At 51.6% G+C, this 22,196-nt stretch overlaps 3 protein-coding genes across 5 annotated transcripts in view; all 3 read right to left on the bottom strand.

Annotated features, from left to right (window-relative positions):
- CR1 (complement C3b/C4b receptor 1 (Knops blood group)) overlaps positions 1 to 22,196 on the bottom strand; it is a 53,414-nt gene that overhangs the window by 25,630 nt on the left and 5,588 nt on the right. Inside the window, 26 exon segments of the mRNA XM_048926287.1 lie at positions 361 to 552; positions 851 to 933; positions 1,800 to 1,896; positions 2,476 to 2,661; positions 2,737 to 2,889; positions 4,983 to 5,069; positions 5,764 to 5,955; positions 6,490 to 6,681; positions 10,364 to 10,492; positions 10,917 to 11,054; positions 12,936 to 13,127; positions 13,537 to 13,725; positions 15,691 to 15,877; positions 16,116 to 16,312; positions 16,462 to 16,641; positions 16,754 to 16,942; positions 17,060 to 17,242; positions 17,643 to 17,822; positions 17,978 to 18,157; positions 19,012 to 19,116; positions 19,946 to 20,108; positions 20,280 to 20,449; positions 20,531 to 20,710; positions 20,834 to 21,022; positions 21,250 to 21,432; positions 21,642 to 21,839. Coding sequence (XP_048782244.1) covers positions 361 to 552; positions 851 to 933; positions 1,800 to 1,896; positions 2,476 to 2,661; positions 2,737 to 2,889; positions 4,983 to 5,069; positions 5,764 to 5,955; positions 6,490 to 6,681; positions 10,364 to 10,492; positions 10,917 to 11,054; positions 12,936 to 13,127; positions 13,537 to 13,725; positions 15,691 to 15,877; positions 16,116 to 16,312; positions 16,462 to 16,641; positions 16,754 to 16,942; positions 17,060 to 17,242; positions 17,643 to 17,822; positions 17,978 to 18,157; positions 19,012 to 19,116; positions 19,946 to 20,108; positions 20,280 to 20,449; positions 20,531 to 20,710; positions 20,834 to 21,022; positions 21,250 to 21,432; positions 21,642 to 21,839 — 4,314 coding nt within the window.
- LOC125684152 (complement decay-accelerating factor-like) lies at positions 3,254 to 7,092 on the bottom strand. 2 transcript variants are annotated; one of them, XM_048926039.1, is made up of 9 exons: positions 6,764 to 7,092; positions 6,490 to 6,681; positions 5,764 to 5,955; positions 5,550 to 5,596; positions 5,330 to 5,415; positions 4,983 to 5,069; positions 4,832 to 4,858; positions 4,117 to 4,174; positions 3,254 to 3,827 (listed from the first exon to the last, which is right to left on the bottom strand). In XM_048926039.1, exons 1-8 carry the CDS (start codon positions 6,933 to 6,935, stop codon positions 4,132 to 4,134), a joined length of 846 nt encoding a protein of 281 aa, XP_048781996.1. In that variant the 5' UTR covers positions 6,936 to 7,092; the 3' UTR covers positions 3,254 to 3,827; positions 4,117 to 4,131. The 2 variants fall into 2 exon arrangements, with proteins under 2 accessions (XP_048781996.1, XP_048781995.1); XM_048926038.1 differs by having other exon boundaries at positions 3,257 to 3,827; positions 5,500 to 5,596; positions 6,764 to 7,060.
- LOC125684148 (complement decay-accelerating factor-like) lies at positions 7,540 to 15,688 on the bottom strand. 2 transcript variants are annotated; one of them, XM_048926022.1, is made up of 10 exons: positions 13,923 to 15,688; positions 13,537 to 13,725; positions 12,936 to 13,127; positions 12,441 to 12,540; positions 11,447 to 11,529; positions 10,860 to 11,054; positions 10,617 to 10,676; positions 10,364 to 10,492; positions 9,741 to 9,923; positions 7,540 to 9,663 (listed from the first exon to the last, which is right to left on the bottom strand). In XM_048926022.1, the coding sequence occupies exons 1-10, from the start codon at positions 14,128 to 14,130 to the stop codon at positions 9,497 to 9,499; spliced, it is 1,506 nt and encodes a 501-aa protein (XP_048781979.1). In that variant the 5' UTR covers positions 14,131 to 15,688; the 3' UTR covers positions 7,540 to 9,496. The 2 variants fall into 2 exon arrangements, with proteins under 2 accessions (XP_048781979.1, XP_048781980.1); XM_048926023.1 differs by having other exon boundaries at positions 7,548 to 9,638.

Raw genomic sequence — 22,196 nt, 5'->3', positions numbered from 1 at the left:
TCCTAATATCCAACCTAAACCTCCTCTGTCTCAATTTAAGACCATTCCCCCTTGTCCCATCGCCATCCACCCTCATAAACAGCCGTTCTCCTTCCTGTTTGTACTCTCCTTTCAAATACTGGAAGGCCACAATGAGGTCTTCATCTGCCTACGCTCACGCAGTTCAGGTTACCACAGCAGCTTCCCGTGTGCTGAGGAACCACTGCACCAAGCCTTGTCTCTGACTATGGGAAACCACAGCACTGTGGAATCTATTTAGACTCAAATCATTCTCCTGTTTGTCAGCTGAGTGGAAAGAATTCATATGGGAGAATGATGAGAAACAAAGCAAAAGAAGAAGGAGAGGAAGAAGAAATTTACCTTTGCATTCTGGGGCTGGACCACTCCATCTCCCATTGAGGTTATCATCTGCTGCACAGTGAATTGTGGCGTTTCCAATGAGAGAAAACCCATTTTTGCAGCTGTAGGTTACAGCTACCCCAAAGGTGTAATCTGTGTGCACACCACTGAACTGTCCGTTCTCAATGGCAGGAGGTGGCTGACAGGGAATAACTGCACAGGAAAGCAATGGTAGGAAAACACAGAAACATTTCCATCAAACGTGAGGCTGAGGTCTACAAACTTCTACAAACGAACAAATGACTGCCAAGAAAAGCCAAAGGAAAAACAAGGAAGCAGCCCTAAGGCAATCATCTCAACCCAATGTCCTGAATGCTGACACTCCTTCAGATTCCACACATATTTTTTTAGTGATAAAGCAGCAGAGAAGCAGCTCTAGTCTGAGAGGCTGAAGGAGCGGTGTGCAGCAGTAGCTTTGAGGACCTACACAAAGCACGTAAGATGCACTCACCTTCACAGTGTGGAACGTGATCCCAAGTGACATCACTGCCACTCAGAATGCATTGCGCGGTCGGATTCCCAACTAAACGGTACCTGAGAGCAAAAAGATTGAGCCTCTTAAAAATAAGTGTGAAAAAACTCGTGAAATGCAAAGCTGTGCAGCTTCTAATGGCGCTCTCTGCAGAAGCTGAGCCTCAGGGGAAACAACAGCCATCCAACCCATAAAATACAATTTCAGTACCTAAAGGCTCACTGTGGCCTTCCAGTATTTGAAAGGAGAGTACAAACAGGAGGAAGAACGGCTGTTAATGAGGGTAGATAGTGATTGGACAAAGGTGAATGGCTTTAAACTGAGACAGGGGAGGTTTAGGTTGGATATTAGGAGGAAGTTTTTCACCCAGAGGGTGGTGAGGCACTGGAGCAGGTTGCCCAAGGAGGCTGTGGATGCCCCATCCCTGCAGGCATTCGAGGCCAGGCTGGATGTGGCTCTGGGCAGCCTGGGCTGCTGGTTGGTGACCTGCACACAGCAGGGGGTTGGAACTGCATGAGCACTGTGCTCCTTTGCAACCCAGGCTGTTCTATAATTCTGAAGAAAGGCAGCATTGGATGTAATGCTGGCAGCAGAGGGGAACACAGGAGCTTCCCCAGCCCCATGCTGTGCAACGGGGGGTCAGAAATGTCACCAACACCCCCATCACTGCTCCCGTTCCCTGCATCCCCAGTGCTCCAAAGCCCATCCCAAGGGCCCTTAGCTGAGACACTGAGCTGCAAGAAATTTGCAAAGAGCTCACTCTGACCCCCAGAGCATCACCTGTTCTGACAGCAGGAGCAGGAGGAGCCCGGGCCCCACAGCTGCCTGCTCATAGCACCTCCTGCAGGAACAGGGACTCAGCCCCCAGGCTTTAAAAGCATCCCATCCCCTCACTGCTGCCTCCATCCTTGACCCACTGCAGCCTTACCCAGCCCTGCAGGTGAAGTTTATCGTAGCTCCAAACTGGAGGTTGGTGCTGAAGTGAAAGTCACCATTCGGTATTTCTGGCAGTTCACACGACTTTCCTGGCAGGGCAAATGCTCACCATTAGTTGTTTTTTTTCGCAGTCAATGGCACACAGCATCACGCTGCTGTTCAGAGTCACTGCAGAGCAGGAGCTCCTTTTCCTGCCTTCCTCCCCAGCACTTTCAGAAACACATAATCACTTCAACTTTCGAGGAATGGAAGGTTAAACACAGCCAAGGGCAAAGAGCACAACAAAACTTTACCTGATTACTGAGGCTTGAAACTGATGTAGAAGTGAAATCACGGTCTGTAGGGGAGGAAAGCAGCGCAGAAGGGGCAGAAGGAAACCCCAGTGTTATGCCAGGACAGCGCATGGGGAATCTTGCTGCCTTTGCCCCTTTGTACCCTACTTCTCTGGAATTCTATTTCAGCGTTTGCACCGCATCAGCAGGTGGTAAAGTGAGTAAGGATAGAGTCCATGCCCGAGAGATTAACATGCCTCAGCACAAAGGGCAGCTCTGCTCGGGCACTCCGAGTGCCCAGAATAGGGATTAACAGCGATCCTTTTGGGGCATCCCTCCCAGCTGTGTGAAACCCTGGGGCTTCCGGGGACCCCGCACCCACACGGCGGCACTCACCGATGCAGAAGTCGGCTTCTGACGCCCAGGTGGAGTTGGGCAGGCAGGTGACGCGGTTGGACTTGCTCACATCTCTCGCGTACCCCGGGCGGCAGCGGTACCTCAGCACCTCCCCAACGGGGTACGAAGCGTTGGTAGGACCGGGGGGCTCCGCAAAAACGAACCTCGGCGGTTCCGGGCAATCACCTGCGGGCGTGGGGAGACGATCAGCAGCGCTCCTCGCGGTGTTTTCCCCCTCCGTTCCCCTCGGCTCCAACTCACCGCACGCTCCGGGCAGCGCCAGCAGCGCAGCGCCGAGCCACAGCAGCGCCGTTCCCACGGCCATCCCTGGATGCTCCGACGGTTGTGCGGCGATGCTGCGAGCAGTCCGGCAGCCCGGCTCCTTACAGCCCGGCTCCTTACAGCCCGGCTCCGCTCAACACTGCTCAGCTCCTCACGACCTTTTCCGGAGCGATCGGAGGCTGCACCAGCGCCAGCCGCCGGTCGCGCTGTAACACGGCATCCTTCCGCCTCCGTAGGAAAATGAGGAGCCGGGCCCAGCACACACGCACACATCCGCACCCACACGGCACGGGGCGCGGTCGCCTCCTCCCCACGCCGAGCCCCGCGATGCGCGAAGGTTTCGCCTTCAATTAGCGGCTGAATCACAGCGAGGGCTGTGCGGCTCGGTGCCTCCATCCCCACCCCCCCGTGCCCACAGCTACGGGCTTTCCTCCACCACCACCATCTCCATCACCGCCCTTCCCAGCGGCTGCGCCTCCAACAGCGCGACGCAGCGGCAGCCACCCGCCTGGAGACCGATTGCCTCGGCCTGAGGACGCGACTGCGGAAGCACCGGAGCGATGCGAGAGATTTTTCCCATCGCAAATGTGACAGAGCAGCCGGGCTGTATGATGGCGTTGCTTATTTCGTAGCCCTTTCATTGAAAAATATAACAGTTTTGCTGTAAATACTGTAGTTTTCAAACTTTTATCTGCAAGCTACTAAATGAGTCTTAGCAAAACAGTGATTAAAACACACAGTACAGAGATCTCACAAGGATGTGCAAACGCAGTGTTCTACATGGGATCATTCTCCTGGTGGAAAGAAATGATTACTGAACGTTAAAAGTCTCAGTTTAAGAACTGGGAAAATGTTCTACTGGCACTAAAAATAAAGTAAAATGTTATAGAAAGGGAGAGGGAGCTGAAAACGAATAAGTTTGAACCTTCTGCCTCTTGACAGAGAGTTTCTCCATTGCAAAAATCCTGGTGCTTTTAGGGATCGCCTGCAGCTGCCCCTTGCACACCCATCAGCTCTGCGCTCTGTGTTGTAGGTTCTGCTCTTCATCTGCAGGATTTGGCTTGTAAGACCTGAAGAGACAGAGAAGAAAGGGAAAAAAATCCACAGAATAAACAACACTGGAATGGGGATCACACGAACGTGCAGCAAATGTAACAGCCACTGCTCAGAGCTTAAAGTGCTCTGGCTCTGGGCAGCCTGGGCTGCTGGTTGGCGGCCCTGCACACAGCAGGGAATTGAAACAAGATGAGCATTGTGGTCCTTTTCAACCCAGGCCACGCTAGGATTCTGTGAAATACCCCCACTGCCATTAGGAAAAAGCCAAAAGTGACCGAGGAATGAAGAGCAGAGCCCACCTACCCAGTCTTTTTCCTCTCACTGCACTTCTTGATGCTCCAAGCGATGAGCACAGCAGCTCCTTGGGGAGAAAACAAATGATAAACAGTAAATGCAGAGCGTAAGGTAAGTCAAGTGTGTGAAACATCCCTAATGCATCCCTCCTGATGGTGAGAGACAGGCAGCAAAACTCAGTGCTCTGCAGCACTGTCCCCACCTAGAGGCTCCTTCTCAGCCACAGGAGTGCAACTCCCTCTTGTATCTCTGGCAAATGAGGACGAGGATCTCTAGGAGTGATGCCACTCTGAAAGGTACCATCCTCATTTATTTGCTGCTCTTACAGGCAGCTCGCTGTTCATTTTGCATTTTAAAGATACTCGCTATTCCTGCACTCAGTTTCTTTTGCAGCAAGAATGCTCTGAGATTCACTACCTCTCATCTCCCACGGTCTGCCAAGGCCTTGAAACCCCAACGTTATCAGTGAAGGAGTCACAGGGTGCATCGTTTATGATCGACTTCTTTCACTGGCCTCATCCACCCTCAACTGATGGAATATTCTACCCTCAGATGACCCACTGGAACGCATGAGGCGCTGCTGCATGGCCCAACAACAGAGAAACCCAGGCCCCCACCAAACTCATCACTAGGAGCCATGGAGAAGCCAACACAGTGACCCCTTATGTTCAATAGCAAATCACAGGCATGTCAGGAAAAATATCTTCCACGTGAAGCTACTTACCAGTGACACAAGGGATGAGGACAAGTGCTGGATAAAAAAACAAAGAAACTGACATTAAAATAATTTTAAAAAAGCCACTGAGGCTCTGCAGTGAGGTGCAAGGATTGCAATCAGAGGCCTGAAGGCACACAGAGCCTTCCTGAGCTCTTACGTAGGATGTAGCGGCTCTCCGACGCCTTCTCTTCCAAATGAGGGGTTGAGTTTGTCACTGCTGTAGTGCCAGTTGCAGAGGGAGAAGCTGAAGGAGGAATGGTCAGAAGTGTTTAATGTACTGGAGATGAATTACCTCCACCTGCTCTTCTGCTACCAACCCACTTGAAACACGCTGCATTTGAAGGGAGACCTATGAGACGTGTTGAGCTGCTCACTGGTGGAGCTGGGCACCACCTCACAAAGCACAAATCCACAACAACTGATAAAATCCACAACGTTCAATGCTTTTTTTTTTTTAATACAGATATTCTGTGCTTCCAGCCAAGTGCTGCTGGCCTCCCTTACCCTGACACGTTGGAAGCGGAGTCCAGGCAACCCCATGTCCCCAAATGAAACAATAGATGAAAGACTCCCTTGATGACAGTGTGTACCTGCAGGTGGAAAAGGCACATCTGTGCTCCATGCACTGACAGCCCCAGGGCCCCCCCGGGGCAGCAGGCATCCTCAACACTCACCCTTCATCACAAACCACCTTGGCACTTGCAAGGAAGTGGTAATCTGTTACCTCAACTGTGCCGTGTTCTGGCTTTGTCGGAGGACCACAAGACTGCTCTAAAGAAATGAGAGCATCCTTAGGGCGCCGAGCAACAGAAATAGAGGAGCTGATGTGATTTTCGTGGTGGTGTTTCGTGCTAAATGTTTAGAAAAGCAGCCATGTGCCCTGTGCTGAGGCTGCAGCAGGAGGAGGAAGCTGGAGGGAAGGATGCAGAGGCACTCACTGTGACACAGCTCAGGAACTTCTGACCATGTTGAATTCTCACGGCAGGTGCTGCTGGGGAGTTCAGCAGTGCTGTTCTCATAGCCTGGGCTGCAGTCGTAGCTCACAGTGATCCCAACAGCATAAAAATTCTTCATCTCATCTTCTTCTGATAGTTTGGCAAAAGCCACGTGGGGAGGGCTCTGGCAGCTGCCTGGCAATGAGGACAGACAAGTGTACAGCTCCAAAGCAAGAAACAACAATATTTTGCATTCAGATGGGTACAGATACAGGCAGCCATGCACAAGCCTTTAGGATGCTGCTACACTGATGGTTTTAAGAAAGCAATGGATAATTTCTATGGCTTTAAAATGTCCACAGAGGGCTGCTTCACTGGAAAAGATTTCAAATGCTTGATTGTGCCTTCTTGGAGCTGCCCACAAACTGGGTGCCCACCTGCACTGCCAGCTCCCCAGATAAAACCTTTGGTGTGAGCCAGCACAGCCAATCAGCCACAGACTTTCCCACATCATTAACTCCAAATTAAGCCCTGTGCTGTGCCGGTGCTCCCCAGCTATTTTTCTTCCCTCACTGCTGTGCTGCCCTGAGGTATCTGTATTTATTAACACAGAGGCACCAGCTCCAAGGCGAGGCACAGAAGGGCAAGAAGAGGTTCCTCAGGTGAGGAAGCCCTTACAGATGTAATTGCTAGAGCCACAAACGCAGTCCAAAGCAGCAAACTACTCACGGTCGCAGAACTCCTGCAGGTTGGACCATAGGGAGTTACTAAGGCATTTTATTGTATCCAACCGCGATGGGATTTTCGATAAATTCTGGAGGCATCTGTACGTTACTTGGGAGCCCACAGGGAAGCTGTCCTTGTGCCGGACGTCCTCGGGGGGTTCTGCCCTGCTGAGCTTGGGCAGCGGCCCACAGTCACCTGTAAGAGAAGAAAAACGCATTCAGGAGGAGCTCCGCACCGAAGCGCGCAGCGCAAAGGAGCGCAGCGCAGAGGAGCTCACCGCACACCGCGGGCAACAGCGACAGCAGGGACAGCAGCAGGGAGCGGGACGGAGCGGAGCCCATCGCGGCCAGCGGGCATTTGGGGAAATCCTCCAGTCCCGGCCCCGCCCGGCCCGCAGCGAAAGAAGCGGAGCCGCCCTCGGAATCGGGGCAGCGGCGTTTTGCCTTCATCCTCCCTCTTGAGGCTGGGCGGCTCTTTTCATCACCCAGCAAAGGGTGAAAACTCCACGGAGAACTCAGTTCTCGTTTAATATTGTTATCGTTATATCTTTTTAAAGCTTTATTTCCTTTTTCAATGTGTCTTGAGCTCTATCCAAAGCGTTTGCGGTGGGGCCGAGAGCTGTTTTCTTAAGGGAGGGGTCAGGCAGCCTGGATGGTGAACTCATTTTAGATATGTACGTGTGATGACTGAGTACGTGGAGATCGCTGGCCACCTGCGGGGTGAATGAGGGCAGCGGCTGGGTTGCGTAAAACAGGAAGAAAATGCTCTAAACGCTGGGAAATCTCTGGTATTGCCTTATGGCAGCGACCTCGGGGCAAGAAAACAAAGTGCAGAGCAGCATCCGACCCTGAGCTGAGCTCAGCTGACAGCGGTGTCGCTGCAGCCACTGCGTTATCTCACCCTGCCAGCCCTCCCCGTACGGCGGGGATCAGACCCAGCAGAAAGCAAAGGCAGAAGGGAGGGCAGCGCTGCAGCTGGAGCGCACCCAGGCGCCGGCAGGAAGAGCCCGAGGTTTCCAGCCAAACCAGCTTGCAGAGCCGCGAGTGGGAGCTGCCCGTAGAAATGTGCCTCCATCCCCGGATCTGCACGGCCCTACGGTCAGCAGCTCCCACCCACCCAGCCTGGAGGGGCCCGTAATGCAGAGGGGCTCAGGCAGGTGTGTGTGAACCCCCCCCCCCATTGCTCACCTCACTGATTCAAAGTGCTTTTTTGGGAGCACTCGCATTCCCCAGCGCTGCTGCACGAATTGCTTTTCTTTCTTGCTTCGCTTCTCAGAAACTAAACTTGCATCAGAATCAAACTCAGAGATAAATATGCAGGGGTGAGGATAAAGAATTGCTCACCTTGTCCAGATGTCTCCAAAAGCCTCGAACAGAACAGAAAATGCACACAACTGGGCAGCTGAGCTCACAAGCTCGCACTCAGAAACAGCCATCATTTATTATGAACTGTATATAAAGACCCAGGCACCCAACTATAAGGCAGCTACAGCACAGAATGGGACAGAGATGGCAGCTAATGATGACATTTCTGCTTTTCTCTGTTGCAGTGTGATGACATGAGAACAATGCTTGTGGCTGTTAGCTTTCCTGTAGTCTCAATAGAAATATAAGTGGCAAAAAATAATAATAATAATTACACTTGATACAACAACAACAAAAAGCTTTTGCCAGTGAAAGTGCTTCCAGTGCCAAAGATCAAAAGGCCAGTATTGAATTTCTTGTGCAAAGTGCTGTGGTTTCCTAACAGGAGGGCAATGGAGGAAGGCAGCACTCAGGTTGCACTACAGCCATGACATCCCCAGGCTGCTGCAGCCAAGGCAGCATGCGGGTATCTGAGTCTCCTCTGGGGGCTCCCCGTGTGCCTCTGTGTTTGTGCCAACTGCTGTGGCAGCAGTTTGTGTTGCTAACGAGTAAGGAAATGGGTGGGGGGAAATTCTGACTGTAAAAGATTGTGACATCAAGGAGATCTGACCGAAATTCTGCAAACAGCATAAAGAGGGTTGGGGAAACCACAGCCTGCTCTGCTCAGAGGGATCGATGAGTGGATTTGTGAGCTTAGAGCCAACTGCTCCAGGCTGGATGTGGCTCCGTGCAGCCTGGTCTGGAGGTTGGTGACCCTGCACATAGCGAGGGGGGTTGAAATTAGATGATCATTGTGATCCTTTTCAACCCAGGCCATTCTATGATTCTATGAACTTCTAACATCTCTGATGGAGAGGCAGCTGTGGCAATCAGCCAACGCTGGCGCCCATCATTTTCATCCTGGGAACATTTGAGCACATCACAGTGTGGATGTAAAAAAGGATGTAGAAAAACATCCTTCATAGATGTGTGTGAGGCGAGGCTGGCATGACTTCCTTGTGCCAAAGAAAAATAAGTGAGGATGAAGAAGCACAACCACAGGAGGTACCTCAGGAGCAGAGCACAGGGATGGATTTAGGTGGTTTATACTTACAGTGCCATTTTCTTTTAAATAGAAATAGAAAACAGGGTGTTTAGGCCATGGTACACCACTGAATTGGGACGGTGTGTGCAGGCACACAGGGAGAGCTCAGTGCCTGCAGTCAGGTTTCCCTGTGGCTGGGATGTGTCAGGGATCTGCTTTGGGTCACAGCCGGGTTGGAGCGGCTGCGTTCATCCACACTCCTGAAGAAGTGCCAGAAATGACAAAACATTTAAAGAGGAAAACCAACAGGAAGAGGTTTTTAGATCTGTTTTCACTTTGAAGGCAGGTAACAGAGCAGCACAGAGGGTTTTTAGAGGGGGAAAAAAAGAAAAACAGGACAAAGCTTTTCCCTTCCCATCCCTGCTGTGTTTTCCAGGATGCTTCCAGCCAGTCTTTGTTACTACTAAAGGGCCAACATCCCCCAACTTCATCCCTCGTTGTGATCCAAGAGGAACAGCAGGGCTGGGCTGGGCTCACACCCAACAAAGGCTTTGCTCCACATCTCCAGCTGTGCAGTGAGACCCTCCAGGGGTCTCTGGGGGTCCTATGCCATCCCCACTGATTATTTTCTGCTTACATTTCCTGCTGTTTCCAAACCAACACTCGCCACTCCTACAGGTAAAAGAGCCTTTTGCAGCGGATGGGAAATCGGTGATAGCAGCACTTCTGCCACGTCCAGGTTCTCCTGGCTGCCCACGACCTTTCTGGGGTGGAACAACACAGCATCAGCTGGGATGGAGCTCAGAGCTCCGGGCTGTGTGCTGCAGCATCACTTCTAACAAGAGATAAACAAATTAAACACTCACTTCCACAAAATGCTGCAGCTTTAGACCACCACGTGTTTTCAGAGCAGCCAGCCTTGGGGAAAACAGCAGAGATGCTGCGATACTTGGGAGAACACGGAGATTGCTTGTGGGTTCCAGGAGAGAAGGAGCTTTGGGTTTTGTACAGAGGCATCACAAATTTGAGAGCTGAGGTGGCACAGCTCCCTGCCATGGAAGAGAAACGTGGGAAGGAATGAGGGCTGTGGATACGGAGAGGGAACAAGATTTAGCTACATAGATTAGGTCCCTACATCCACTATTTCCTGTTTTTAATTATATTACTCTGATTTTATTTTTTTTTTAAGATGCTGAGAGCATCTGCAGATCTAACTGAGATGATTTATCAGCCATACATCCTCACTTAGAGTTGTGGCTTTACACCAAAGCTCATTGGGCTTGGAGAAACCAGTCAGCACACTGGTGTACGTTGTTAGATGAAATTGAGGGACATGGTTTAGTGGGAGCTATTGGTAATAAGTGGATGGTTGGACTGGATGATCTTTTAGGTCTTTTCCAACCTTGGTGATTCTATGATTCTATGATTCTAAGGCATGGGTGCCATGAATGAGCTCTGCTGGATGCCCTATGGGCTGTGCTGGGCTCACCTGGCTTCCTGGAGAACGAAGAAGAGGAGGAGAAGGAGTTGGTGTTTTGGAGTGACTTCTTATAGAGGCTCATTTTCATTTCCATTGTGAAAGTCTTCTTGGGTGGTTTGAGGTCACGTCTCTGGGAACCTGAAACAAAAAAAGAAAGCCACAAAACTCACAGAATGGCTTTTATCACAGAGCTGATAAAGGGGAAAATTAAGTCTGGAAACGTGGGGTTTAATTCAGTTGGGTTGGAAGCACTGCAACTCACCCTGGGGAGGAGGACTCCTTTCCATGGGTTTTATTCCAAGTTTGACAGGTGGGCTTTTCTCTGTGGTAAAAACAATACACACTGGTCAAAGCTCTCCCTCTCTGACACTTCATCCCTTACTCTGCAGCTCTGCTGGGTTTCGCCTTCAGATCACAGTATGGCTCATGCCTGTGCTAAGCACTCACAGTTGGTTGCATACTGAGCACCAAACCCATCATGAATCCTTGATGCACAGGAAATCACCTTTACATTGGGGCACTGCTCCACTCCAGACCCCTCTTGCATTCTCTGCTCTCGTACAACGGATGCTCACATTCCCAATGAGTTGGAAGCCAGAGTCACAGCTGTAGGTCACTGTTGAGTTGTAAGCAAACTTTTCTACACCTTCACCATCGTGCCTCCCGTTGCTGATCCGAGGAGGTGAAGAGCAGGTGATTACTGCATGACAGAGAGCCAAGATCAGCGTTACTGAGAGCTTCAGGGATAATGAATGTGAAATGCTTCTCCTAAATCCAGCTAAGATACCTGAAGATATCTGAACAGCTAAAGATGGGCTGCCAGCACTCCCTGTGCGCAGCTTGCTGTGCCCTGGATCTTCAGCCCTAGAAATCTCAGCCCATCCCTTCCACTGCTCACATCGTGAGGAAAATACTGTGATTTTGTGGGAGCAGAGCTGCTGAAATGCAGCATCAGCAGCAGAATGGGCACTTCTGAGCTGCAGCATTGGTGGCACGTAGCATGAAGGAAAACAACACCAATTATACCACTCTTATAGCAGACCTTATCTTGTGGGACCTACTGAGCTCAGAGGAGGATCAGATCAGCCTTACGTTCACAGGTTGGAAGTTCACTCCACTCAACGTCATCTCCTTTAAGCCAACAGCGGATGAAATTCCTCCCGTGGAGTTGGTACCTGGATGAAAGCACCCAATAGAAGAAACCTGTGTGAGTACCCTGGAACTGTGAGCATTTTCCTCCCGGCGCTGATGTGATCAGGTGGGAATCTGCCTTTCGTGGACGTGCTGCTGGAAGCTGATCTCCTGTCCTGGCAGCACTCACATCTTGCTGCTCTGAAACGTCATCGTTTGCATACCAGGGATAATAGCTAACGTTGCTTCCATGGATAACATAATCCCTCCACCCTCGTGTGTGTATCCCAACCGTGGGATGTGCTGTCATTTCCCTCCAGGCCTCCCTAAGGGAATATTTGTAGGAAAAAGTCTCTGCTGCACTGGAAGCTGCTGCACAGAGGGGATGGAACAAGCAGGCAACGCCAGCTCCTGCTGGGGAGGAAGGAACAGAAGCTGGATATGAATGAGCTCCACTTTGCAAGCCTGCAGGTCTGTTAGCACTGCATATGTGCCCTGATTGGAAGCAGAGAGAGGGCATGAGTCAGACTGATGGGTGGGAAGCGTTTTGCTCCTGTTTTCTAGCTCAGCTTTAACGTTCAAACATAACCCCTTTTATTCATTGTAGCACAAACACCACAAACACCTGAAATACTGCAGGTAATCTGTTTTGAGGTCTGCCATTACAAAGTGAACCCACAACAGTCCTGCTGGGGTATTCACCCTCCAGCAATTAGGTTTCCTCGGGAAGACACCTAAAGGAAAAGGCTGCCATAAACCCAGGGCCCAGCCTGCTCACTCCAGCTATGCCTCATCCCTTCCCAGCCCAAAGCTGGAATTCAAAAGGGAAAAGCACTCATCACCAAAGCACTGCAGCAGGGACAGCTGCAAGAGAGCAGCCCAGCCCAGAGCCGCAGCTCCATGCATGAGCACCAGCAGAGCTGTGATCCAACACCAGCGCTGCCTCAGGACTCACCCCTCATCGCAGAGCACGTTCACATGTGTGCCAAACAGAAAATCTGTGGGTTGGAGGATCCTCCCTGCAGGTGGGGCCTCTGGGGGACCGCAGGATTTCCCTGCAGGGAGAAGAGCAGAGTGAGCATCCATCGCAGTGCTTTGGCTGTGGGGCACTCGGCTGTAAGAAACCTACAGCTGCCACACCATCCTTAATGCTGTATGGATTTCATTAGGGAAATCTCGTGCTTGGTCTTCAATGCTAGAAATCCTCCCTGCAAGTTGGCGCTTGTCCCATGCATATGTTAATAATGTCCAGCTGCAAACGTTATGTGAAAATCAAAACCCATGTGTTTGTGCCAACAGAAAATAAAGAACGCTACCAAATAAATGAAATAACTCCTGTATGAGGTCTTAAAGAGGAACATCCAGCTGAGCCTGCATGAAACGTGTGGCCATGGGGATGTGTTTCAGCACAGCATGGGGATGCTCAGCAGCAGGCAGAGGCTGTACTCACTCTGGCATAACTCCGGGACCTCTGACCACGTCAGGCTCTCAAGGCAGGTGCTGGTGGGTTGGCTTTCTGAGATGTTCTCATAACCAGGGCGGCAGACGTAGCTCACAGTGAACCCAACAGGATAGAAATTGATCATCTCATCCACCTCGGACAGGGCAGCAAAGTGCATTGAGGTCGGGGTAGCGCAGCTCACTGGCAACCAAGGAGAGTAGGTCTGAGAGCTGGCAATGAGAGCCGTGCAAAGCAGAGCCTGTGCAGAAAAGCTCATTATGGAGCCTTTGAAGAGCTCTGTGTGCTCATTGCAGGTTACTTCTGCTCTCTTCTGCTCTCTCAAGATGCAGCTGTGCTAAATGCATCCATAAGCAAAGTGCAGCCCGGGATGCTCTGACTGCATGCACAAAACTGCTGGCACCACACACCGTGCTGCAAGGAGCTGCTAGATGGGGCTCTGCAGGAACAGCAGCATCACAGCTGCAGCTCCACTCACCCATCATCAACAGCTCCGTGCCCATCTGCAGCAGCAAAGGATGCACCGTGCAGAGCAGCTACTGCAGAAGCCTGAAGTGAGAGGCAGCTCTGCCAGGAAAAGGGGGGTATTTACAGCCACAGGGATCGCGCAGCTCCGACCAGTATGAGCCAGGCAGGCACTGCACCGTGTCCAATGCCCCGGGGATCCTGATAGCACCGCGCAGACACATGTAGGTCACCCTGGAGCCCACAGGGAAGCTGCTGAGCTGCTCGACGCTGGAGGGCTGGGAGTGGGTCATGGGAGGAGGGGGCCCACAGGCACCTGTGGTACAAGAAGACCTCGTAGGGTGAGAACTCCACCCCCAGGAGGACAGCTCAGGATCCTTCCCTGAACAAAGGCAGCAGGCTGAGCTGCAGCCCTCGGGGATGGTGGTATTGTCATCCCCAGCTTCCCAGCAGAATGGGGGGACCTGGGAAGGTCTCATTGCTGCCCAGCATGCATCCCAGTGCTGTACTTACCATGAGCCGTCGGCATGCCAAGGAGCCACAGCAGAGCCAGGAGCAGTGCAGGATGTATGGATCCCTGCACTGCAGCACGAGCCCAGCAGCTCGAGGTGTCTGGGTGCTTCCCTCCTTCTCCAGACCCCATCGCAGCAGTTCCTGCTGCTCTGCAGTGTGCTGCTGGCTGCCAGCAGCCGCTTTGGAAAGCTGGGAGGGGATGCAGCATCACAGATGCAGCCAAATTGGTGGAACAGTGGAAACCCTCCCATAACTCACACAGAGCTCAGCCCTTCTACAGGGACATTGGGAGCAGTCAGGGACCTGGGCAAAGCCTCCATGTCCCTCCCAGCCCACACAGGAATAGGGGAATCCTCAACCCTTTTATTGACACATTGGCTGAGCACAGATCTGCCACAACAAGATGCTGCCAGCACAGAAAGCTTTAAGCCCCAGGCCCCTGCTCAGCCATTTGCTGGCAGTAACAGCACAGCTTTTCCATGAGCAGAGTTACTGAAACTAAAATAAAAGAATTATCTTTTTTGTCTGTTAATTTTTTCCTGGCTGCTTGACTCATTGGTAATTAAAGAGGGATGTGAGCAGCTCCATCTGCACTTAAATAAACATGACTTCAGTTTAGGGCACACATACATCAATAGGAACACACAGTGCAGAACACCCTGATCTTATTGGTGCTTTCAGCACTGCTTGGGGAGATATACTGCCTGCGGCTGCAGCCCAGTGTGGCACCAGGTGGCCACAGCATGGGTTTCCATGTGGCACGAGGACAGCTAACCAGCTCTGCTCCCCATTACTGCATGCCTTCATCCATTTGGTGAAGCATGGGATGCAATAGCAAAGCATCTCTTGCATCCCATGAGACGCCACCACTCCCCTTGGGCATCGTACCAGGGATGATGGCAGAAGCACAGCACAGCCCAGGGCCATGTGTTCATTGCATTCCTGCCCCATTTCCCCCCCTCTGGCTGCCAGGGCTCTGCTCTTGGCCACATCTGCCTGCCCTCAACAAGCACTGCTTCATCTGCAGCCAATGTGACAGACCAGAGGACATCTGCAGTCACACATCTGTTCTACTGAGCTCCGGAATGGAGCTCCTGATTCTTCCATTGCAAAGATGCATGAAGGGATTATTGTTTATTGAATAATAAGAGAAATCATTGCTATCTGATTCACTGTACTTAAGCCTGCACCCTCTATTCTTAGCATTTGCTTGCAGACACAGGGATGTGGAAGATGAGACCAACGCTGGCATCTCTCAAGTACAGAATCCTGTTACCTCTTACATCCAGGGATAAGCAAGTGGGCTTTAGAGCCTGGTTTTGTTACTGCCCTGTCACTGCCCGTAACTAGATGAACAGAAACCATAAGATCGTGACACAGGTTAATAGGAAGTGGTGCAGCTCAATGCTCACTCCATTGCTATGTCTAGAAAGGCAAGGTATGCAAACACTGGTAGCCTGGTGCTGGGCAATCACCTCTGCCAGGAGTTTGCCTTCACAGACTTCAACCCCACTTCTGGCTTAGCACGATTTATACAGGGACTCAGAGAAGCTCAATTGAACTTCTTGCTTTGCTTCCTAAAGCAGAAAGTGGCACACAGCGAATCAAGCATGTCCTATCTGAGGGTTAGAACAAAAACCCCTCTGTGCTCTAGCATGTAGCATGGCAGAAGTGATCTGGCCCTATAGAAGCACAAACCATACAGTTCCTAGGAGGCTTCTTAAAGGAACTCTGACTATATGGACTGTGCCCGCAGGGAAGGCTGTTTAATGCAGGATGTGCTCCAGGACCTCCTTGCTCAGTCCTTGCAATTCCACTTTCAGTTTTTGAATCTCCAGGAAGAGTTTTTGTATTTCCAGCAGAGTTTTCACATCTTCTGTAGGCACGTGGCAGTCAGAGACGACACTCTGAATATAAGCAACCTCTCCGCACACGTCAGCATCACCTTCCTTCTTCTGTCAAGCAAAGCAATGCCAAAAGCAGAGAAAGCCATGTGTGAATGAACTGCTGCAGATGGGGACCCACACTGCAGCTTTGAGGCTGCACCCCTTCCCAGTTTGCTGTGCATTGGCTGAACACAGCTGCATCCCCACCACAGCAATGAAAGAAAGGCTTTTTAAGAGGGTCAGAGTTACTTTTCATAGCAGACATCAGGCAGCATTCATCCAGAAACAGCCGCACCACAGTACTTACACACTTGGGCAGTGGTGTCCAGTTGCCATCAGCCAAGCACGTGGCTGTCCAAGAGTCTTTTAACACGGCTTCTCCATCACCTGAGAAGTGATGGTATCCCTCGTGGCACACAAATGTGACCGTTGTGTTTATTGGGTACCACGTCTGATCAGTGCTTGTCAGCTTTCCATTGGCAACTCGTGGTTTGGGACACAGAACTGAAAGCAAACACACAGCAGAAAGCAGCTCAGCAAGGGGAACGTGACTGCGTGGGTAGAAAACCGAGCCTGAAATTGTGGGAGATGAGTCGGTGCAGGTGGTTTTCGATCTGTAGAAATGAGAAATGGATTGTTCAAGTCAGACCCACCTGGCTGGCATTTGGGCAGGGCTGGCTGCCAGCTGCCATCAGCCGTGCAGCGACTCTCAGCATCGCCGTGCAGCACAAAGCCCTCATTGCAGGAGAAGCGCACGGACGTCCCATAGGGGAACGTGTGCCATGACAGATCCATCCTCCCCTGGGCAACCACGGGCCTGGGGCAGCGAACCACTGGGGAGAGAGCAGAGGGCTGCATTAGGGGGAAGCCTCATCCCTTGGGACACACAGAGGGTCGTGGGGGATGAGGGGCTCCTCCTGGTGCTCTGGCTTTGCTGTGACTCACCCCTGCACTCCGGGGCAGGACCGCTCCATGTCAGGTTCACCCCATCTTCAGAGGTGCAGTAGATGGACTCATCCCCAATGAGGGACAGCCCTGAAGCACAGCTGTATTTCACCTCAGTACCGTAGGGAAAAAGTTCTGTTCTCAAGCCGGTGTGCTGCCCGTTGGTGATCAGTGGAGGGGGGGTACAGACTGTGAGAGAAAACAGATGAGATGCCAAAGGTGATAAGATTTTCTCTCTGCTGCTCCCACGTGCTGTAGAGAGATGCAACTCCCAGCTCCCACCAAGGAAGTGTTATTTGGGCTCACCCTTATCGCAGTACGGCACCGGGGGTTTCCACGTCCCATCCGACCAGCACTGAGTCCTCTGGCTGCCCCACAGCACGTAGCCTGGGTTGCATTGGAACTCCACCTGCTGCCCAACGCTGTACTTCTCTTGCTTTGCGCTCGTCTCCCTCCCGTTGATGATGGCTGGGCTCGGGCACTGCACCACTGAGGGACAGAGCCATCAGAAAGCTCCATGGATCGGGCCAGCCTGTTTCCAGTGCTTGTTAGCACTGCAAACCAGCCAGGCATCACTATAATCACTGTGATTATGCGATACCACTATTTCCTTTTGTAGACAGAACGGTCTGAACCCCGTGGTTGGCTGTAGATGGCACCAGTGGGACAACACACTGCTGTTGTTGGTGCAGCTAAATAATTAGCGTGAGTTTCTGCTGTTTCTTTTCCTCCATGCCACACTTAGAACAGCAAAATTATTACTGAGAACCCAAACACTGCTAAACAAAGCCCTCGCAGCACAGTGCCACTGAAGGACTGAAAACTATGCTATTTCCACCTCATTAAATCGATGGTTTTGTTGGCAAGGGAAAGAGAAGGGAACACTCACTCTGGCAAAGCGCTGGGATCGCAGACCAGGTGAAATTTTTGAGACAAGTTGTTGTTGGAGATACACCGGGGATCAACGTGTATCCATGTCTGCAGAAGTAGGTGATGGTGGAACCCACCAGGAACTCGTATGGAGGTCTGCGGTCGGCGTAGTCAACAGCAGGAGGGGAAGGACAACGACCTGGGGAGCAGCACACAGAGCCACCAGCTCTACCCCACAACCAAGGATGGGGCTGAGCTTTGCCTCTGGGGTCCCAGCCCACCTTGATGCACTTTTCAGCAAATAAACCCATGTGAATGCATGGGGAAAAGACCAAGAAGAAAGGCAGTGCGTACCTCGGATGCATGCTGGTGTCCGTGGCTGCAATCTGCCACTGCTCAGACACCTCACGCTGCTGCTGCCCACAGGGACGTAGCCAGCCTCACATTCAAGCGTGGCTGTGCTCCCAGCACTGAGGTTCTTCTCTGCAGGATTCAGCCACCCATGAGGGATCGTTGGGACCGGGCACTGCACCTCTGCAGCAGCAAACAAATGGGAGTTTGCAGGAGGGCTCCTATTGGCAGAGCCTCTGATAAATGAGTTGGTTTAGCAAGCGCAGCAGTTGGGATGGGGAGACTGGGGGTTAACAGCATGCTCGAGGAGCCATCAGCAGCAGGATTCTACAGGTACAACCCACGGCTGGTTCTGACCCTTTATTGCATTGCTTGCTCTGTGCATCAGAGGAGCACCTGCTGTTACAGGCAACATCAGCTGCAGCAGAAATAAGGAGTTATTCCTCTTCTGGGGGTCACTACAGAGCAAATCACTGCTTGTCATGCAGTCAGCCCACAGGACGCGTGACAGACATCACCATCCTGTGATTACACACCACCAACACCACTCAAACTGCAAATTATGTCCCTTTTAATTAAACAATTAAGCTATCACCTGTCCAATTGATTTTCCCCATCTAGCCACCATCCTCATCTCGAGCCTCCAAGCTGCAGGACATGCTCCAGCCAGGGGAATGATTCTTTGCTACTGCATTGATCAGCAGGACCCAGGGCAGTGGTGCAGCAAAGCCCTGGACAGGCTCAGCAAATCTCTGCACAAGGACCTGGCCCTGGGTAGCACAAGGATGAACTTGCAGCCCCTCATGCAGTGTAAGGTTACCGGAAAGCATTTGGGGTGTCGCTTTGCAAGCATCTACAGGTGCAACCAAAGAGGAAAAATGTGCCATGAGCAGTAGGCACCGAGCTCCAGAAGAGCATCAGCAAGAGGTTAGCAGCACGTCCAGCAGAGGAGTGCATCCCTAGCCTGGTTATCCCATGTTGGATCAAAAAGCAAAGCTGAGCCATAGCAGGAAGGGAAGGAGGTGGCACTCACTCACCCAAGCTCCCCGCTGGCTGCAGCACCAGCAGTGCCAGCAACGGCCCCATCCAGTGCAGGAGCAGCTGCATGGCGAGCAGCAGCCGTGCCACAGGACTGCAAAAGTCTCAGGGGAAGGGGAAGCAGGTGGAGGAAGTGGGGGACAGCAGGCGGGCCGTGCTGACGGCAGCACTGCATTCCTGCTGCACTGTGTGAGGATGGTGGGGAGCTAAGCTGTTACATGGTCAGAGCTGCTCTGCCTTCTTTCTGGAGCAGAAAGAGCCACAGTCAGTGCAGGGAACAGGGCTGTGTGTCCCCTTTGCCTTTCCACCTGAGTATATTGCTCTATACCACAGACAGGGCAGAATTACTGCAAACAAGGCACAGCAGTCATTAGAACTGCAGCTTTATTATAATCTAGTGAAGGAACAGCAGTCTGGTCACACGATACGAGTTAGCAGAGCACTTCCCCTTCGCTGGATGTCGCAGAAATAATTCAGCCACTTCTTTCCTTCCAGTTTTATTTCCATGGGCTGCAATTTGTGCAGTGGGCACACGGAGGCCAGATCAGAACTACTTGGCAGGAAAAGCTGGCGTTTAGTTTTGCCTGGAGGATTTCTCCATTGCACCAAGCAGCTCTGGAGGCTGTGGCTGATTAGGGCTGTTAATGCTTGTTGGCACGCAGTGATGGGCTGAATGGGGCTGCAGATGGAGAGGGTGAGTGGTGGCTCTCCATACACGTGTGTGACTCGGACAATTCTCTCTCAGTTCCATTCCTTCCAGACCGCACACCTCTCAGGACAACAGACCTAAATGTAAAGCTTTAAAAGGTATAAAGTGATGCACAAACCTAAGGCAGCGAGCTCTACCAGAACGAGCCAAAAGACTCTGATTCCTCCTATGACAGGAATCTGTTCGCTTCACTGACTCCGTTTCTTCCCACCACAATACCAGTCACAGCCATGAGCGGCCTCCTCTGGCTCCCAGATCCTTCTCCAGCTTCTGGATCTCCAGGTAGAGTTTCTGTACTTCCAGCAAAGTTCTCAGTTCTGCCAGAGGAATTCCGCACTCAAAAGTTTCCTGGATTTGACGAATCTTCTTGCACGCATGAAGTGTTTTCTTTAAAAGAGCCAAGACAAAGACAGAGGGCATGAGCCACTGCCATGGGGACCCACGGGCTGCACAGACCCACAGCTGTGCCAGCCCCATCGTAACAAAACACGTTCATGAAGGCGGACTGGTGCTGTTCCAAGCTATAAACGGGGCAAAACACGAAGCAGTGGAACTCACACAGTTGGGTGGTGGCATCCAAGAGCCACCAGCAGAGCAGGTGGTTAATGACATCTCTGCCAGATTGTTGCTCTGCTTGCAGGAGAAGTACAGGGTTTCATTAAACTCGTACTCTTCCCTGTCAGAGAAAATCTGTAGGTTCTCCTTGCTCTTTGGTGCACGACACTTGACTAGAAGGCAAATACACAGCATTATAATATAACAGGAGGAGACAATGCCCTGCCAGCCTCAGTGTGCAGGGCTGGACCCACCTGGCTGGCATTTAGGTAGGGCTGGCTGCCAGCTGCCATCAGCCATGCAGCGGCTCTCAGCATTGCCATGCAGTGTAAAGCCTTTCTTGCAGTAGAAGCTCACGGATGTCCCATAGGAGAATGTGTGCTGTGGTGTAACCATCTCTCCATTCTCAACCACGGGCTTGGGGCAGCGAACCACTGGGGAGAGAGCAGAGGGCTGTAGTACAGGGATGCTCATATCCTGGGACAGAAAGCGAGTGGGGGGAATGAATGAGGGGCTCCTCCTGATGCCCCAGTTTTGGGGTGACCCTATAGACTCACCCCTGCACTCTGGGGCAGGGCCGCTCCAATCCAGGTTCACTCCATCTTCAGAGGTGCAGTAGATGGATTCATCCCCAATGAGGGACAGCCCCGCAGCACAACTGTATTTCATTCTGTAGCCATAGGGGAAGAATGATGATGTTGGGTTGATGTCCAGCCCGTGGGTGATTCGTGGGGGAGGGCCACAGGCTATGAAATAAAGATTACGAAGGAAAAAAAGAAATACACAATTATCATATTGGGGTAAGAACTCAGCATGGACTTAGAGCCCGTGCTCAGCCCCTGCCTGGCATCTGCTGGGGAAGACACCTCCAGCCCCACAGCCAGCGCTCACCTCCCTGCATCTCAGAGGTGATGCTGGAGGAAGGCTGCCCTCCCCGCCCCAGTGCTGATCACAGCTCCTGCCTTGCACATACCTTGCTGGCAGTAGGGTAACTTGGGAAACCAGTTCCCATCAGCCTGGCACGTGATCGACTCTTGGATACTGATCACGTAGCCTTCATCACACTCTATCCTTACTTGAGTCCCAACTGTGTAATCATTTTTGCTTTTATAAACCTCTCTTCCGTGGTCAATGATAGGCTCTGGGCAATGAGGTTCTAGGAGCAAGAGAAAGTATAAAAGGATTTCATGAATTTCTAGAAAGAACCCCATGAAGAAGATTTCCACAGAGAAGGCAGCTATGCAAGGCCACAGGTAGATTTCTACTGATGGTAGCAGACAGCTGTCCTGTACAGAGTGACCAAAACCTCTGCCAAAGTCACAAATAAGCAGTCAACAGGTCAAGGTGATGCAGCAGCTCTCCTACCTGGAATGCACTCTGGTGCTGCCCGGTTCCATGTGCCATCATTTGTACACTGAAGCACAACATAATCATCACTATCCTTGAAAACATAGCCAGGGTCACAGATAATTTGGACTCTGTCTCCCAACACATACGTGTCTTTTTCGTCCCAGGAGCTTATGTGCATTCCACTCTTGGTAGCTGGATTCGGGCAACTAATTCCTGAGAAACACCAAACAGCAGCAAGTGTGAAATCATGGCATAAGTACCTCAATGACAGCAGGTTCATTTGAGGCAGAAGGAGAATGAATGGCCGTTTCTGGACACTCCTAAAGGCAGTTTTACTTTCTGGGCATACATATGAAGTTACTGCATCCCACCAACAATGCTGATGGGCACCATTGGACTCACAGGGCTTTCCTGGATGTACATTCCCCTCTCCAATGGGCACTGGCAGCACCATGCCATCTTAGTGATGGTACACTATTTTTTCCATGGGTTCAAAGGAGCAGAAAGCGCATCTGGTAGATAAGGTAGACTGCACACAGATCCTTTAATTGGGAAGAGCTTTGCCCAAAC

Source organism: Lagopus muta, chromosome 24 (assembly GCF_023343835.1).
Source record: "Lagopus muta isolate bLagMut1 chromosome 24, bLagMut1 primary, whole genome shotgun sequence".
Classification (NCBI taxonomy): domain Eukaryota; kingdom Metazoa; phylum Chordata; class Aves; order Galliformes; family Phasianidae; genus Lagopus; species Lagopus muta.
The sequence above is the reverse complement of the archived record's forward strand: the minus strand, read 5'-3'. Positions and strand labels throughout refer to the sequence as shown.

Coding starts and splice junctions, on each gene's coding strand:
- LOC125684152 (XM_048926038.1), bottom strand. CDS start 6,935: ATGAAGGCAAAACGCCGCTGCCCCGATTCCGAGGGCGGCTCCGCTTCT. Junction 5,070..5,329: donor TCCGCTTCCAACGTGTCAGG/GTAAGGGAGGCC, acceptor TTCCTCCTTCAG/CTTCTCCCTCTGCAACTGGC. Junction 3,828..4,116: donor AGTGAGAGGAAAAAGACTGG/GTAGGTGGGCTC, acceptor CTGTCTCTTCAG/GTCTTACAAGCCAAATCCTG.
- LOC125684148 (XM_048926022.1), bottom strand. CDS start 14,130: ATGCTGCATCCCCTCCCAGCTTTCCAAAGCGGCTGCTGGCAGCCAGCA. Junction 11,530..12,440: donor AACGTGCTCTGCGATGAGGG/GTGAGTCCTGAG, acceptor GCTTTCATCCAG/GTACCAACTCCACGGGAGGA. Junction 10,493..10,616: donor AAGGAGTCCTCCTCCCCAGG/GTGAGTTGCAGT, acceptor TTTTTGTTTCAG/GTTCCCAGAGACGTGACCTC.